The following is a 16,654-nucleotide window of genomic DNA, read 5'->3' on the forward strand; positions in this document are numbered from 1 at the left end:
ACACTGTCAGCGGTGTTAGCTGCCACCTTCTCAAAGAACTGGCTGACAGAGGGACACACTTGTTTTAATTACTGCATTTAATTTGTATGTTTCTAAGCAAGAGAAATGGGTGTCCATTTACAACCCAAGCACTCTGCAGTATATTAAAATAAATTCATAATATACCCTCTTGCCTTAAGATAAGGGTGAAAGATCTTGGCAAATATGGCAATATCTACGCTGGATTTCAAGGTTCATCTGGTCTACCTAGTTTCTGAAGTATGCCTGTATATTCCACCCTTTTGAGACCAACACAGTAAACTAAAATATTAAAAGAAGAAATGCCATACGAAATTAAGATCAGATTGTAGCTGAGTTGGGGCAATATGCTCTCTCAGATACAGCGCTCTCTGTTTTAAGGTCAGTATCAGCACAGAATTCCAACTAGTACGTAATAGAAATTATCTCCATAACAAAAGAACAGCTTAATTGGCAGCCTGGTATGAAGACTATCTTCAGTCTACGAGACAGCTTGATATCTGCATACCTGTATGTTTTTAGTCGCTTCATTCTTCGTGTATAGGGAAAGGATAACATTCTGGTGAATAAAGTTTCGTACAAACCTGAGCACAGTACATCCACCTTCTAAAAATGCTCCAAGGAGAACACTTGTGCAGCAACAGCACATTTCAGATACTGAATTATTCTTACAGTATCTATGCCAAACATGGGTTACAACAGTCATTATAAATAAATCAAACTAAGGAAATAATCTCATTACATACTGATAAAGGACAGTTATGAAAGAACTGAAGAAACAGGCCACTCCCTTGTTTATAACCACTTAAATTTTATTTTACAGTATATTTGTGACATTTTATGTTACTATAACCAAAGATCAGGGTTGTTTACAAATATAATGGCTGCCATTTGATGTAAACAATTAAAAAGTGTCTCTAAATATTAAAATTTTACATCATGATTTTGTTTTATTAAATTGAATTACTCTTTGTGCCATCAGGTATTAGTGGAGAGGAACTAATTTAAGCAAAAATAGTTTTCAGAAATTAGATGTAGAAACTGAGAAGCCTGAATAAGATTTCAGAAGACCACTCCCCCCATCACTGTAAAAAGGAAGAAAGCAAATTCTTTCACTGAAGTTGCAATGAAGAGTCAACCAAGTCCATTTTTATTACAGCTTCTTTACATATTATTGAATCCCATCATGCCTTTCATATTCCCAGCAGCACCTTGTTGAAATTGTCTCATCATTGATTGCAATCCTGCCATGCCACCTGCAGAAAGTAAAGTATATGGATGTGTTACTTAACCCTGAAGCACAGCTACCTTGCTTCTGAGGCCTCATTACAGCACACACACTACTTCAATAATACACAAATGCAAAAGCTCAAGACTGTCAAGCCAGGTTTAAATGCCTACTGAAAATGGACAACTGAGTGAGTAATTACAGAAAAGTCTGCAAAACACCAGGCTTAAAGTAGGTTTTAGGATGACCTCTGCATTAAGAGCTAGACAAAAGAAAAAACCTTGGAGGAGTGACCATTATCAATCAGTAAGGTTCCAATATGGAAGTCTGTAATTAAATTTGAAAAGAGCAGCTTTGAGGCAAAGCTTAGAAGAGAAGGGAAGGGAAGTTTAGGAATAGAGTTGCTTTACCACAGTCATGCTTCAAGTCCTCACTTTACTATTTCAGACACCACTCCAATTGCTTATTTTGAGAGCTGAATCCAAATAAAGACACTAGATTAAGCACTGGTAAGTGCAAAGCATTCATAAAATATGAACTAAACTTTGATTCTTGTTAGAAAACCTGGAAATACTTAAGACGGATATATAATGCACACATTCTCATAGCATGTTACTCACTTCTATATTTCAAACGCTCCACCATAATTGGTAATACTCTCTTGAAGCTGTAAAAAGGCAATACATACCCATATGATGAAGAACTCTTGGATCCATCATCTTTGCCATCTGTTGGTTCAGTTTGGCCAACTGAGATGGGTTTACATTCTTTGACATATCACCGCCTAAAAAAATGAAAGAAGCAATTGTAAGAAAGTGGATTAATATATGGGGCTAAAAATAAAGAAATTCAGAATTTTACCTCCTAATTCTAGATTCAAATCCATGTGATTCCATGATCAAGAATTACTACATCAGCCACTTAAAAAAATATTTTAAGGCTCAACAGTCCCTACACCCCACATAACAGACTGAAGTGTCAGTATTGTAGTAGTAATAACATCTACATTGATAAAGCTAAAACCACAGTAGTTTTCACTGCTAAGTTACACATTAGTGTCACAAAGAATAGCGCAGCTCTTACCAGTTACATAAGAGCTTTCAAATATCATGAAAGTGAGTGAGCTACAACTCACTTTCTCCTCTCCCAACACATAATCGTCATTTTCACATTTCCTCCATGTTCACATATCAAGTGACCTCCCCACTGACATAACAGATGTTTTTGGGGTTTTTTTACCTTTGAAAAGCCCTTTGATGCCTCCCATCTTTTTCACCATCTGTGCAAACTTAGTGTATTGGGTCAAAAGCTCCTGAACATCTCTGGTAGAAACACCTGAACCTCTTGCTACTCTTTGGATTCTTCCTGGCTGCTTACTGAAAACTTTGGCACCATCTGTACTGTCAAGTTCTGCAGTTACAGTGTGGGAAAGAAAAATCGATTCAGTTACTGACATTAAAATCTGCTGGTAGCAAACTTGTTATTGTTCACAATTTAGTTTTGAGCCAGAGAACAAAAACCTAGTTTTAGAAGTGACAATGCGGAATTTTACATAAATGAGATAATATTCTAGGGGCTAGTACTAAAAAGCTGTCATGTTCATATGTTAATCACCATGATAGAGAAAGTCGCCTGAATAAATTATGCTCTCAGCATACTTGGACTTAAGCCATATTAATGGGTTTAGCACAAGGGTAAGAGCATACTTCTCCTGCATAAGTTAAGGGTGGATTAGAAACACCACACCTTGAATTCCAGAGACCAGGCAACATCACCAAGTAAATTTGAGGGTGGGTAGGAAAAAAGACAGCAATGACAGATAAAAAGATGAATGTAGCTTTTTAATTTGCAAGTATAGTGTTAATAATTTAAGAAGCACAGTTACACAGTATGAAAAATAAAGATACATTAGTTTCCAATAGAATGCTTCAAAATCCCACCTATTCTACACAACAGAGTAGCAACAGGCAATTGTCAGGGTATCTCTAAATATTAAAACTTATTCAGAAAGTTTGAGACACACACATGTACTCTTTGCCATTTCTAAGAGTGATAATGCTCCTTGTCATTTTCTGTCACTGTAGATGCTGCGTTATGTCCAACTTGTTTCTAAGAAGATCTCTGTAAATAAGTTTGTTCAACAATAGAGAAAAAATAGTGAGCGAAGTTTGGTTTACCTTGGTCATTCATACTGTCCATTATAGTCATCAGTTTCTTTAGCCTTGCCATCGATTCCTGTTCATTGCCTTTACTCATGAAGTCAGTTCCAAAACCTGGGATCATACCCTTGTTTTAAAAATGGAAAAAGGCTGTGTCAGAATAGGCAAAGCTAACTTTAAGCAGACAGAAATATGGACAGCAAGTTTTAATTCAGTAGTTATGTATCACAGTAGGCAAATCATTTTACCTTTTTGAATAACAAAGCCCAGACTCTAATACCAGTTTCAATGAAGTGTTTTAGGTTTACAGCAGAAGTTTGTCAAATATAAATGAAAATCTGATAAAATAAAATTATTTTTGGGATAACTAACCAAGATCTGACTGAATGGTCCCATTTTCATGATGTTTTGGAATTGTTCATACATATCTCTTAACGTAAATTGACCTAAAGGACAACAACAAAAAAGATTAGCAGAAGTTACACTAGCATTTTGGTCTTACTGTCCTTTCTCAATTATTCTTTACATTTACAAGGTAAATACTATACTGCCTAGATAAGTAGATAAATAAACCTCTTCTCCACTATAACATGGCTAAACTGTTTTAGATGACACATGCTGACAAGTTCAGGTAGTTATTCTGTTATTCTGCAGTTGTAGTCTGACAGACTTATTACTCAAGAAACATAACTCAATTTACTTGCCTGCCTGCCACATTTATTAGAGAAAGAATAACCATTCTTCACTATGCACATGAAACAAGTAACTTGTCTCTACACATAACACAAATTAACAAAGTGGTCTACATCTGAGAGAGCCTGCCACAATTACATCATGGTAATACACCTGCTATTTAGGCCTTGGGAATAACTTACCATGTTTGAGCTTTTCTATGAGTGCTTCATTATCATCCAACTTTAACTCGTTTACTTTATCTATCAAGCCTTCAATATCACCCATACCTGGAAAAAAACAGCTCTAAAGTTAGCATTAGAAAAATTACACTTTGATTTTCTATTATCCAATTCAAAGTGTTTTTTTACGTACAATTGTACATAGTACGTACCAAGAAGTTTGCTGATGAAAGGTTGTGTTTTAAAGGGTTCGAAGTCATCTATGTGTTCACCAGTTCCAATAAAAATAATAGGACTCTTTGTGGCAGCAACTCTGCAGCAAAATATATTTTATGAAATGGCCTCTCAAAAACCACCCATCTTTTGTACCACCTATTAACATAGCCAGCTAGGCATCATCAACACAATGCATCCTCTCTGAACTATCTTTCTTACTCCTCAAAACTATTAATGCAAAAACATCCAGCAATTAGGACAGGTAGCTGAAAGTAGCTGACAAAATATTTCTAATTAGTACTTTGTAAAATACAAACTCTGCTTTGAAAAACTAACAGAAATAGAAGTTGCTTATTTTCATGGCTGAGTTTAAAAAACTTGAGAGGAAAGAAAGAAAGATAGATCACCTCCATTTTATCCTAATATTGGGAGGTCAGATGAGACAGGCATTGATTACTTTTGCTGTCTGTTGTAGGAGGTACCTTGAAGAAATCTCATTTTCAACACAGGAAAAAAGCTTAGACATGAGAAAAATCAGAACTTTAACCAGTCAATCATTGGCACTAGCTTTTAGATGAACTCAGCATCCAGTCTACAGAAAGTATAGAATAAACACAGCAGACCTAACACATACCAGCACATGACAACTGTAACAAGCTTTCGGTATTTTCATTTTGCTCTTAAATTTAGCTTCCCATCACAATGCTATAAATAACAGCAAAATACATATGGTAGCTTAAGAACTGCAACACTTAAGATCAAAGTCAGACAGTGATTTACTAAGTTGGTGTCAGTTAACTTTGACTGTTTTGACATATTATCTCAGCTCCATACAAGCTGTATCACTGAAATGGAGATGGAGATTAGTCTGACATGCCATCATATAAGGCTGAAGATAAAAGGTAATATTTTCTAGCCAATAGAATCTGTCAAGGTACAGCACACAGGAAGTCCAACAAGAATGGAATTCATGAAAGTGTGACTGCAGATTTTTTTTTTTTACCAAATTGCTGGATACTGGCAATCTAGAAGTTTGTTTTGCATTGCAGTTTTAAGGCCATTAGGTATGACCAGCTAAAGTTTTTCCCCTTTTGGAAAAAGATCTTGGCATTAGATGAGAAGCAAAACTTTCCAGGTAAGCCATATCTATTAAGTCCAAATTTGTATGTTTGGTAAAAACTCCTGATACGCAAGATGCAATAAGTGTAATTGCTTGATGCTGTTTTCAGAAGACAGAAGCCTGACATGTGACAATAGACACTACTGTATTGGAAGTACATCATAACATTTCGTTCTGACTGACATTAAATATCAGTGGGTGATCCCATCCACCAGAAGCAGGGTAAGAACATAACCGTTACTGACTTAAATCTCAGATTCTGTGCAGTGTGACAGCAACACTTTCACAGGACAGGTTTCTGTGAGACACTAACACATTTCATGGCTCTCCATGCAAGGCCAGATGTTGGACACTATTACATCATAATACTTACGCACTAAGAGCTCCACCTCCTTTTGCATGTCCATCAAGCTTAGTAACAATAACAGAAGCTACATCTACTTTATCTTTGAAAGCTTTAGCTTGAGCTTCACAAGCTTGCCCAATGGAAGCATCCATCACATAAACAATGTTATCTGGTTGCTAGGAGAAATGAGAGTAGCAGGAAATTATTTTCTGTTTCTTAAACATTGTTCATGCATTACGTTCATGCAGAACTTACTGCAATAACAGTATGTAAAGGCTGTGAAGTTTAAAACAAAAGGGCAACTGTTTTATGAACAGTATTGTCTAAGGACCATTTGAAAACTCTGATGCTGTATTACTATGTGAAAGACTTATCTACAACACAGAATATTAAAACTGAATAGGTTTACAGTTATTACTTATGTTTTGAGTGATTTTAGCCAGTATCTGAGCCAATAAGCTAATTAGGCATTAATTGTTTCTAGATACTAACAACATCCATTCCTCTGAAAACAAGTTAGCCATTAGCAGGAGTTGTGTGGAAGTGTCATATTGTCATGCAAGACCACAGAATCAAACAAATAGCCAGACATTTTAAACTCATACAAGAAACACCAGCTTCATTTACATATCAAAGCTATTGAAAGTTATCCAGTCATCTTCTGTTTCAGAGCAATTATATGTGACAATCAAAATTTAGTACAGATAGCTACAGGAAACAGATCAGACTTTCTTTTTTATCTAGTTTCCCAGTGCAAAGATCCTGAAAAGGAAAAGTTAAAGCAGGAACAGTAGTCTAGTTATGTGCAAGCATCCTTGAATTACAGATAAAAGAATTAAAATTTACACAGAACTATCAAGCACTGCTCATACAGCCCTTGTTTATTCATATCCATTTGTAATTTCTAATATAATCTAGGAGTTAAAGTGCTGACACATTCCAGAGGAGCGAAATCTACACAGAACATTGAGATAAACATAAATGAATTGTAGTCAAATTACTGTAACACAAGTTATAGTTTTTCTTGGAACTACTCACTATGGCATTAGCAACTTGTAACATCTCTTCAAACAAAGAGTCTTCCTGTTTGTGACGTCCACTTGTATCAACAATGATTATTTCAAAGTTTTCATTCTTAAATTTCTCAACACCTTCTGAGGCAATAATTACAGGATCCATTTCTGTGTAACTGATCACAAAGAGAAACATAAATATATGGAATTCTTTGTTCCTAAAGAAACAAATTCAAACTTTCATCACTTGACAGTAAACCTGTTAACTGTAAATTTATCTGGATTTCAAGAGGGACTTGCCCTTCTCTGAAATAAGATTTAACTGAGCACCTAGACAGTACACTTCCAGTGAAGCTTAAGGGAAAATAATTTACTGCTTTATAAAAGCTATTTTAGGTCCACTGCTGCCCCTGCTTGACAATAAAAGTTAGGGTCCAAAAATCATATCCTTTGAGCTGTGAAGATACTTTCTGAAAATCTGACTGTGTCTAGTAAAGGCCTACAAACTGCTATATACCGAGAGAACATTCCCAGATGACTGATCTCTTCTTACACTATCCCTACCTGCTACTACTGACAGACAGTATATTGAACTAGGCAGAATTTTTAGCTGATCAAAGCAAATATGATAAAATCTAAGTAATTAGGCAACACTGAATGGGGCTTAGCGTGAAATGTTCAATAAAGAACAATACTTAGTTGGAGTCAAATCGTTCTCCAAACTGATTCTGAAAGATGCTTACCTCCCATAAAAGGGAATTCTTGCTTTTGTGGCATTCTGCTTTAACTGGTCAAAAGCACCTGTAAGACAGGTATAGTCAAGGGACTATTTAAAGAAATCTGTAATCAGAGATAAGAGCCACATCATTGAAGACTATATTACCTGCTCTGTATGTGTCCGCACATATTAAACATGTCTTCCAACCTTTCCTCTGATAGAAGTATGCTAACTGTGAAAAGAAACCCAAAAGAAGTAGTTACATCAAAACCCCACTAGAAAGCATGACGCTGCATAACAGCTTGTAAGTCACTGAAGTACATACAGAGGACAAAGTCAATCTAGCCTTCCTGTAACTGAGACCACTTACTAACACTGTACAAGTATCAAATGTTAGCATCTCCGTTATTTAGAAAAGTTATACAAATAATTATTAACGGCAAGATTAAAACAGCTGCTTGACTCTGCTTCTGATCTCAGTTTCCTGAGCTAGGAATGACTACAAGTAATTCCAGTTCCCATGTTACTAACTCCTGGATTCTGCTTACTGTTAATACTGCAGATAGGACTAGCTTTCAGAAACTACCCAAATCAGTTAAGTACTTCAATATTAAGTACAGTAATGGCTACAACTTGTAAAGCTCTTTGTTTCTGTACTTCCAGAGGAACAAAGATATTTCCACTGCAAGGACACGTTTTAAAGCAATGGATGGAATTCTTACTTGCTTGTAACACTCAGCTTCACTGGTACAATGTACATTCACAGAACATTTGATTGACCAAAGACAAACTTCCAAAATATAGTCCACCTACAGAAGCACTAGGAAAGTCTTAGGAAATCAGAGCAGTGATATATTCTGTATAGCTTGTGTGTGAATCTCAGAAGCAGATGACAGAAAAAAGCAACAAAGATGCATCAGTCTTTCCACGGGATAATTCTTCCTCTCAACCACCATCATAAATAGCTTAGGCATTGATTCAGAGCATTTTTTTTCACGTCAAAAATATAAATCCAGATTTCCTCAATGAATTTGGGGCTGGAAGAGGATTCACACCACCCACTCATACTTAATGAGATATTTAACACAGAGGCCAACTTCCACCAGTTCCCCTAAATAAGTAATGGAATGAGGTAAGTTCTATTCATAGTACTAGTCTTAAACCCAGAAAGTGAAGAATAGAAAGAATCTTTCTTATCTATATACAATATTATTTCATCAAGAGTTTACTTGAAAAACATCATGAAGGAAGTCCTATAAGCCATAAATTGCCCTGGAAGAATATTACTTTGGACATTCATCTCAGGAACCCCTTGGCAAAAGTATCTCTACATTATAATCAGTTAGTACTTTCCTACTAATAGAAACAGCACAGATCACAAGCAAATCCTACCAAAGGAGTCCAATGACAACCACCACCTCCCTCAAGAGAAAAAACCACCACACCAACAGATTCAGTGCAAGTTACCTTTGAACAGGTCGTTGTTTTACCACTTCCCTGCAAACCAACAAACATTATAATATTCTGTTTTCCCTTGGTAGGTGTCCATGCTTTGACTCCAGGATCTACAAGCTAAAAAACAAAGTATAATATATGTTGCAGAACTGAATTTCAGAGGCACAGAACAGTCCGTGTCAGTCATGCTAAGTGCCTGGTTTTATATTCAATGGAGCAAAACAATTTCTGCATATTCTAGTCTTAATTTGGCTTAGATGCTTGCTGATTTACAGTGAAAAGCAACAGCCCGTGCAAGATATCTATGGTATACAGCATTATGCATAATAATTCTGTAACAGTGTTAATTTCTTTCTAACACCAAGCACCAAAGTCACAGTGGCCTGTGTATATGGCACAAGTTAGCAATAAACACAGAAACATGACCTCCACCCCACCATCACTGCTCAAGATTGACCTCTTCTGGTGAGAATCCTACAGTACAGAAGACTTTTAGGGTTGCTGCCTCACTTCTCAAATGAGCAGAAGGTACATACATTCCAGAGAGCCATCATATGGGTGGGCACAGACTACAGAAGAACAAAAGACTATACTGTTAACTGGAGAGAGGACAGGATACTGATACCCAGGTGCTGATTTGACTAAGCAGGCAGATTAAAGAGAAATGTTGCCATGAACTGCTGGGTTGTTACTTAACACTTTTTCAAAGGCTTGTAAGTAGTTTGAAGAAATCTTCATTAAGGTACCAAAGGCATGTTTCTGGGACAACCAAAGAGAGTCCAGAAGCTAATAGTACTTTACCCTTATTTTGGTTTTAATTTTCAATTGAAGAGTAAGAACAGCTGAACTTGAAGCTTAAATTGAAGTTAGTCTGAGAGATGCCCAGGAAGTAGTTCCAGTCAGAAGAATACTACTGTTTGCAATAGTAAGAAGTCTTACAACAGAAAACATAACAGTAGGTACCACACAATAACCTTAAAGCTTGGCTTGCTACTGTACTATTTCCACAGCTCAGGCTGTACAAGAAAAGTGGCATAATACAGAATTTTGAAGTCCTACCTTAACAAGTTCCTTAAAGACAGCATGCTGAATCATTTTTCTTTTGTTAAGGCCAGATGCCATTTCTTCAAGATCAATTGCAGACCTGAGTTTAGGAAAACCATGAAACACTAGCATAACTTAAAGCAACACTTTAACCTAGTAATAAATGAAGTCTTCGCAACTGGAAAAGCACTGAGATTTGCCCTGAGTTTTCAGATATGATATATTTAAGTAGAGACATGCATTGGAGACACTACTTCTGTATGCAGGACAATACCAGGTTTCTAAAATCCTTGCATCTTTCAGACTTGCATCTATTTGAATTACACATCTGAAAATAGCTAAGGTAACAGTACTGGTCATATACACAGATCTATTTATATCCAGCACAGAACCTGTGAAGATGAGGTGTCCAGGAAGTAACAAAGAACTTATTTATTATATCACTTGACTGATGACAGCAACAGTTTTTTGAAACAAGCCTTTAACAGCAATAACTGGCTAAACTTGACGATTTGTTTGATGAACTAGCTAGACATTTAGTTCAAACTGTATTTTCCTGTTAAAGTTAAACTGGGTGTGTCTAAGAAAACCATATAAGTTAGAAGTTATTCTTCTGTAACCTCAAATTACAACTTCTACAAACATTAGAAGTTAAATGCATTTTGAATATTTCACTTACTTGACATTTTCTCTGAGTTGCTTCACAAGTTTAATATTAACATCAGCTTCCAGTAATGCTGTGCATACTTCTTTTAGCATAGCATTTAAAACCTTTGGAGTATAAAAGAAAAATGGTTTTACAATACACAGTATTGACTAGACCAGCATTAGTTCAAAATAAGAATGTTAAATTTATGATATAACCAAGGCTTTTACAAATTAAATGCAGGCAGTCCTATCACTATATCAACTGCCACAAAAAGTCTATACATTTGTTCCTATGTAAACACAATTTAAATTTGAAAGGGTAATACTGGAAAAGAAGGGTCCTCAATTTGTAATATGCACACTATAACGAAGTAACACAGAATACTTCCTATCGCATTAAAGACAACAGCAGCTCATATTGTAGCAAGACTTCCTAAACTTCCCTAACAGGTACTCCTTAGAGACAGCTGTAACAGAAAGCCACAAAATAATTTCTTAACACAATCTCTGTAAATAGAAGTATTCCTTAAATGCAAGACGGACACATTGCTGTCTGCATTCTCAGCAGAAACTGGACTGCTGCTCTGGGGTATGCCTTTTAGGCAAACAGGTGCCTCAGTTAGGAACCCAGTTCAGTAGTTCTAAAACTTTTCAAAGTGAAAAGTCTTGAACAAAAACATTACTTGAAAGTAACACCTGCATAAATGGCCTCATTTGCACAGCTTGAGCTCTTGCAGGAGCAAAGTTTCTACTGCTGGAAAAAATTAATTGGGCTATATTTGATTCAGTCAAGGATTTGTTGTCTCCCAGATGAAGATTTGTTAAAACCTTTCCTCTATGCACAAGTTCCAACCCTACAACCCTCAATAAGCCTACTTTTTAGTTGCTTTAAGCCACCTGTCTGCCTGAAAATAGTTTCTAGCAACTTATTTACTCAAAGGCACTTCTAAACCATCACATCAATTAGCCTTCCATCTTGCTTTTCAGTCCATATAACAGAGAACATTTATTTTAAACAATTAAAAAAAATACAGACTATACCAAGTCAAACAGCTTCCAGAACCACACACTGTATTGGCTTGAATATAAAGGCAGCAAACATAACAATCCTCATTTCAGACAGCAAAGCTGACATTGAAAGCTATTTGTTCTTCCACACTTCAGCTTCTAGAGCCTAGTATACTTCTCCACAGCCTAGCTGCGCACATACACAGATCAGAACACTCTACATAGTCTTGCAGCCTACCTTCCACCCAAACTTAGGCACATACTGCCTCCTCCAGTGCCACCTCCTCAGAACACTAATCTCCATATGTACAGCCACCAGGCTCAAGGACCCTTTGACCATGGGACCCCACTATGTCTGAGGTGATTATACATGTCTAAATCTGGTTCTAAGTTTCAGCAGTACTATCAGGGGGTTAAAAACTAACTAGAAATTTTACTTCAAGGAAGAGAGCCTCGGAATAACATCAGCCTGCTTGAAGCTTCTCATCAGCCTTTGAGAACTCCTTCTCAGAACTTTGGTTTCTAAGTGTTAGTGCCATCACATATGCATACTACATACCTCTTCATTGATAATTGTAGCATTGCTCAGTGAGCGTAATGCTGAAGTTATTTTTCTTCCAAGATCTGCTAGAACCATTTTGGCTGCTTCAAGTACAACTCAGAAGAACCTAGAAAACAATTAAAAATTAAATTCAAAACTAGTTGAAGCTATGCCTTTGCAAATTAATTATGCCAGTATCTTTTGGGTTAAGAAACCTGCTTTGCATTCCAGAAAGCGCACAAGTTTTACCTTTTTAGAGTTATTTTTAGGAACTATTGGCCTGAAGTTAATTTTAGGCTATCCTGATGGCCTACTTAAAAATAGAGATACCACACCACAATTTGGAAGCATTTCACTGTCTGGAATATTTGTACATTGAATTGACCGTGAAAAAAACAGTCTAGACAGACTTCCAGAAAGAACGCTAACTGCTTTTTATCTTCTTATCAGCAATATGCTACATGACAGAATAAAACCAAGCAGAATACCCTAGAAGCTCTGCATCTGGCAAAGACAGTATGATCAGAATAAAAATACTTTTGATTTAGCAAAATTGAACATTATTTATTGGTTCTATTTTATCTACCCTACAGTAAGTCAAACTGAATTTCCCATTTCAGTAACCCTACAAACATCCTTGCATTTTAGTAAAAATACCACATAAGTTTTGCTTAACAGCTTTATTGGAAAACCAGACTATTTTTGTTCACTACAGACACAAATCTTACATATAAACCTAAGGCATACTGCAACTTATAGTTCAGAAACCATAAAAAGTTAATTTCTTAAGGGTACACATAGTCTAGTCAACATGTTAAACCACTCCACCTCCTATACAAGGTGGCAAGATATTCAGGAGAGCACATGGCAGAAACAGCAGTCTAAAATTCTGAAAGAGGGCAAACCAAAATTTTTCTAAAGAGGAAAAAAGTTAGAACACCATGGTTACTGCTGAAATGGAGCACTTCAGATACTTCTTGTTTATCTTCCAACTTCACAGTTATTTTCTCATACCCAGTTGAAACTACTCTTGTTGACAGCTGAATTCAGAACCTCACATTTGAGTTCTTCCTTTCAGTTCTGAAAGCAAACTTCCCAATAAGAGACTCTGTAATCAAAGTGGCTGAGAGTTTAAGATTTTTGGGACTTCCCCCCCACCCCCTCAAAGGAGTAGAGAAGAAAACAGACAAGAAAGGCTGGTCCATTTAGCAAAATGAAGAATACATCATTAGCTACATTCTTATTTTATTTGAGAGAGGGCTCCAACCTAGGCAAGATAAAAAGAAGCTCGTTATATACACACTGAGATTTACTAGTTGCACAGGCCCCAAAAAGCAAGGCTTATGATGTGTTTATAAATACAAAGATACATTCCAAAGTAGACAAAACAAGTCACCCATGTAAGCCAACTTTCCTGACTGCTTTGCCTAATGGAGAGTTAACATGGTCATGAAGTTGACAGGTTAAAAAACCACAGAGCAAAAAAACCCCAAAATACAATGGTCAGTCCAACCCCTCCAATACTGAGGCCACAATGCAGAACAAAATCTCAAGAAGTTTCAGAAAATGTAGGATAAATAAATTCAGTCTAACTACAGGCCTCAGGCATAGCAAATGCTGCTAATAAATACATTTACACATTTTAGATTTAATGTGCATTGTATGTACAGGCAATTCCAAAGCTACATACATTACCATGCCATCCTGATATTTGATAAAAAAACTAGTCTATGCTTCCTAAGGAACTCTGCCTGAAAAATATTTGCAGATCAATACACTAACAGATATGAATGTCCATCTTCTTACTTTGCTGGAAGAGGACTTCTACATTACATCCGAAGTGGGAAAACTCCAAGTTTTCCTTACGAGGCACAGAAGTCACATTCTTGCAGAATATTTCTGAAAAAGCATTATCATCAATATGATCTACCAAGGGGTGTCAGCAAAACAGATGTTCAAGATGTTTTTCAAGTTAATTTCCCATAAAAATCACAATAATGAAAAAAAACCTTTAAAAATAGCATTGCATCTCAGTAAGCTTTGAGCTACTAGAACTGCAGCCATGGACAGAACACTTCAATATAGAACTAAAAATTTGATAGGATGATCAACACGCAGCAGCCAGGTGAACACAATGTTTAAAATTAGTTTCCAGAGTTCTACAGGCCTCCAAATACAAAAAGTTAATTATGTCCTAATAAATGAATGTTTCCACTACAGAACTCCAAAAACTTCTTTCAGCAGCCTTACAATAAGAATAATGCAAATACTATGCTAAGGGGATGAGTTTTTAAGCATTTTCATATCAACTGCTTTCTCTAGCACATTAAGGATTTATAAGCCATCAGAATTACTAAGAGATGCCAAGTACAGAAATGAATATAACTTTTCACATACAGTCCACTCAAGTTGTGAGCCACACTACAGACAAAAAGACACATAAGCTGTCTTAGCAGGTAGCCAACTTGGGTTGGCAGGTAGCCAGAAGGGCATTAGCAGTGACCGCACTGCAGAATGCATATATGCTGCATTCAGAGCCTCTGTAGTTCTGAAAAGGTTTTTAGCTTTGATGCAGCCCTCCACAAATGCACTGAAGAGGATTAAGTCTGGCAGGGCCCCACAGTAAACAAGCCAGGCTGTATCAAGCAGGCCTTGTGCTGAGCAAGGCCACAAGCTCTATGTAGTCCAAGCTGCCTTCAACAGAAGCAGCCTGGGCACCTCCGCACTGGGATTCTAGGTCATCGTTCTACTGCATAGTCCCAAGACATCTTCACTTGCTGCTGAAAGGCAGGCACTTCAGGAATAAAGACGCAGCAGAAATAGTGGGGTTTTTACTAAGTCATAGCAAAGCAGCAGTGAAACAACTCTGAAGAGAGACTGCCTATTCACCTGGTATAAACCTCTAACCAAAATTTGTCTAGCTAAACTAGCAGCACTCGAATGCACAGAATTTTTAAAAGACAACAGCTTTAACAGATAACAGCTGTTTAAAAGAGAATAAGCAAAAGGGATACTTAAAGCCTGTATAATAAAGTTATACTAAATACATACATGGGTTAAAATCCACTGAACATCTAATATTAGAACCAGAAAAAAGGCTGATTCACAAGCAGAAATAACTTGAGCTACTACAGCAACACTCAACCCCCACTTACTAGTTTCCACCTTCTAAAATTACCTGACAGAGTGACAGGAAGGCACCCCCAGAGCCACAGCAGGGACCGGCTATCCTGTTTATGGCCTGAGACCCTCGTTTTCACAGAAAAGAAAAAGAAAACTGTGAAGACACAGCCTTAGGTACGTGTTCGGCCCCTGCTTTTCCCCCGTGCATCCAGAGTTGGCCACAGCCAACGGGCCTGGCACCGGGCTGGTGATGCGGACAGACGGGGCTCACCCAGCAGCCCCAGAGCTCCGCTCCTTCGGCGCAGCCAAGCAGCGGCTCGGCAGACCGGAGGCCCCCGCCCGGCCGCCGCCCCGCGCCCGGGCTGCCGGAGGGCAGACCCGCCGTCCATTCCCCAGGGCCCACAGGGTCCGGATACCCGTCCTCCCCTCCGCAGCGCCGCCAGGCTTGGGCCGAGGGCCCCCGCCTCGCCCCGAGAAACCGCCGCCGGTCGCGGTCCCGCTTCGCGCCAGTCGCTGCGGCAGCCCAAGCACTCACCAGAAAAGCGGCGCGGGGCCTGCGGGCGGAGCCCAGCCCGCCGCGGCAAGGCCGCCCAGCGCTCCGCAGCCGCCGCTGGCAACCGCAAAATACCACCGGCCGCCGCTGCCGCCGACCAGGGAAACGTCACCACTCGCCCTCACCCCGCGGAACCCGGCTCGCTTCCACTTCCGGGGCGCGCGCGCCCGCTGCCTCGTTAAGGTGGCCCCGGGGAAACGGCCGGCCCACGCCCAGCGGAGCCCCGCGGCACCGCCAGGAACTGCGCCGCGCCAGCTTAAGAGTGGGCGGCGTGGCCGCAGGCGGGGAAAGGGCAGGGCTTCCCCGCAGACGTGCGCACCGAGCAGGGAGGCGGGACAGAACACGGTGCCAGCACCAGGCCTAGCAACCTGAGCATGCGCGGAGAGAGGGCTTTTAACGGCCAGACCGGGCATGCGTGAAGGCCACCCTCCGGGCGGTGGCGCCGTCCCGCATGCGCACTAGCGGGTAGGCGTGCGCAGCGCGCGCGCGGAGGGCGGGGCTTTCCCCTGGCACCCTGCTCCCGGCGCACGTGCAGGCGACGGAAGGCGGTGGGCGGCGGTCCGCGCAGGCGCGGGGTGAGGCCTCGCCCGCGTCATGCTGGTGGCGGCGG

At 39.0% G+C, this 16,654-nt stretch overlaps 1 protein-coding gene across 2 annotated transcripts; it reads right to left on the bottom strand.

The window, feature by feature from the left end:
- Nucleotides 1-818: 818 nt before the first annotated feature.
- On the bottom strand, nucleotides 819-16,070 carry SRP54 (signal recognition particle 54). Of its 2 annotated transcripts, XM_059819859.1 has the most exons (16): nucleotides 16,027-16,070; nucleotides 12,387-12,495; nucleotides 10,851-10,942; nucleotides 10,187-10,271; nucleotides 9,140-9,244; nucleotides 7,838-7,904; nucleotides 7,698-7,755; nucleotides 6,980-7,130; nucleotides 5,969-6,117; nucleotides 4,472-4,572; nucleotides 4,281-4,367; nucleotides 3,778-3,851; nucleotides 3,424-3,532; nucleotides 2,486-2,656; nucleotides 1,935-2,030; nucleotides 819-1,274 (listed from the first exon to the last, which is right to left on the bottom strand). In XM_059819859.1, exons 2-16 carry the CDS (start codon nucleotides 12,462-12,464, stop codon nucleotides 1,183-1,185), a joined length of 1,515 nt encoding a protein of 504 aa, XP_059675842.1. In that variant the 5' UTR covers nucleotides 12,465-12,495; nucleotides 16,027-16,070; the 3' UTR covers nucleotides 819-1,182. The 2 variants fall into 2 exon arrangements, with proteins under 2 accessions (XP_059675842.1, XP_009820301.1); XM_009821999.2 differs by lacking the exons at nucleotides 10,851-10,942; nucleotides 16,027-16,070 and having other exon boundaries at nucleotides 12,387-12,455.
- Between the last annotated feature and the right edge of the window lie 584 nt (nucleotides 16,071-16,654).

Source organism: Gavia stellata, chromosome 7 (genome assembly GCF_030936135.1).
Source record: "Gavia stellata isolate bGavSte3 chromosome 7, bGavSte3.hap2, whole genome shotgun sequence".
Classification (NCBI taxonomy): Eukaryota; Metazoa; Chordata; class Aves; order Gaviiformes; family Gaviidae; genus Gavia; species Gavia stellata.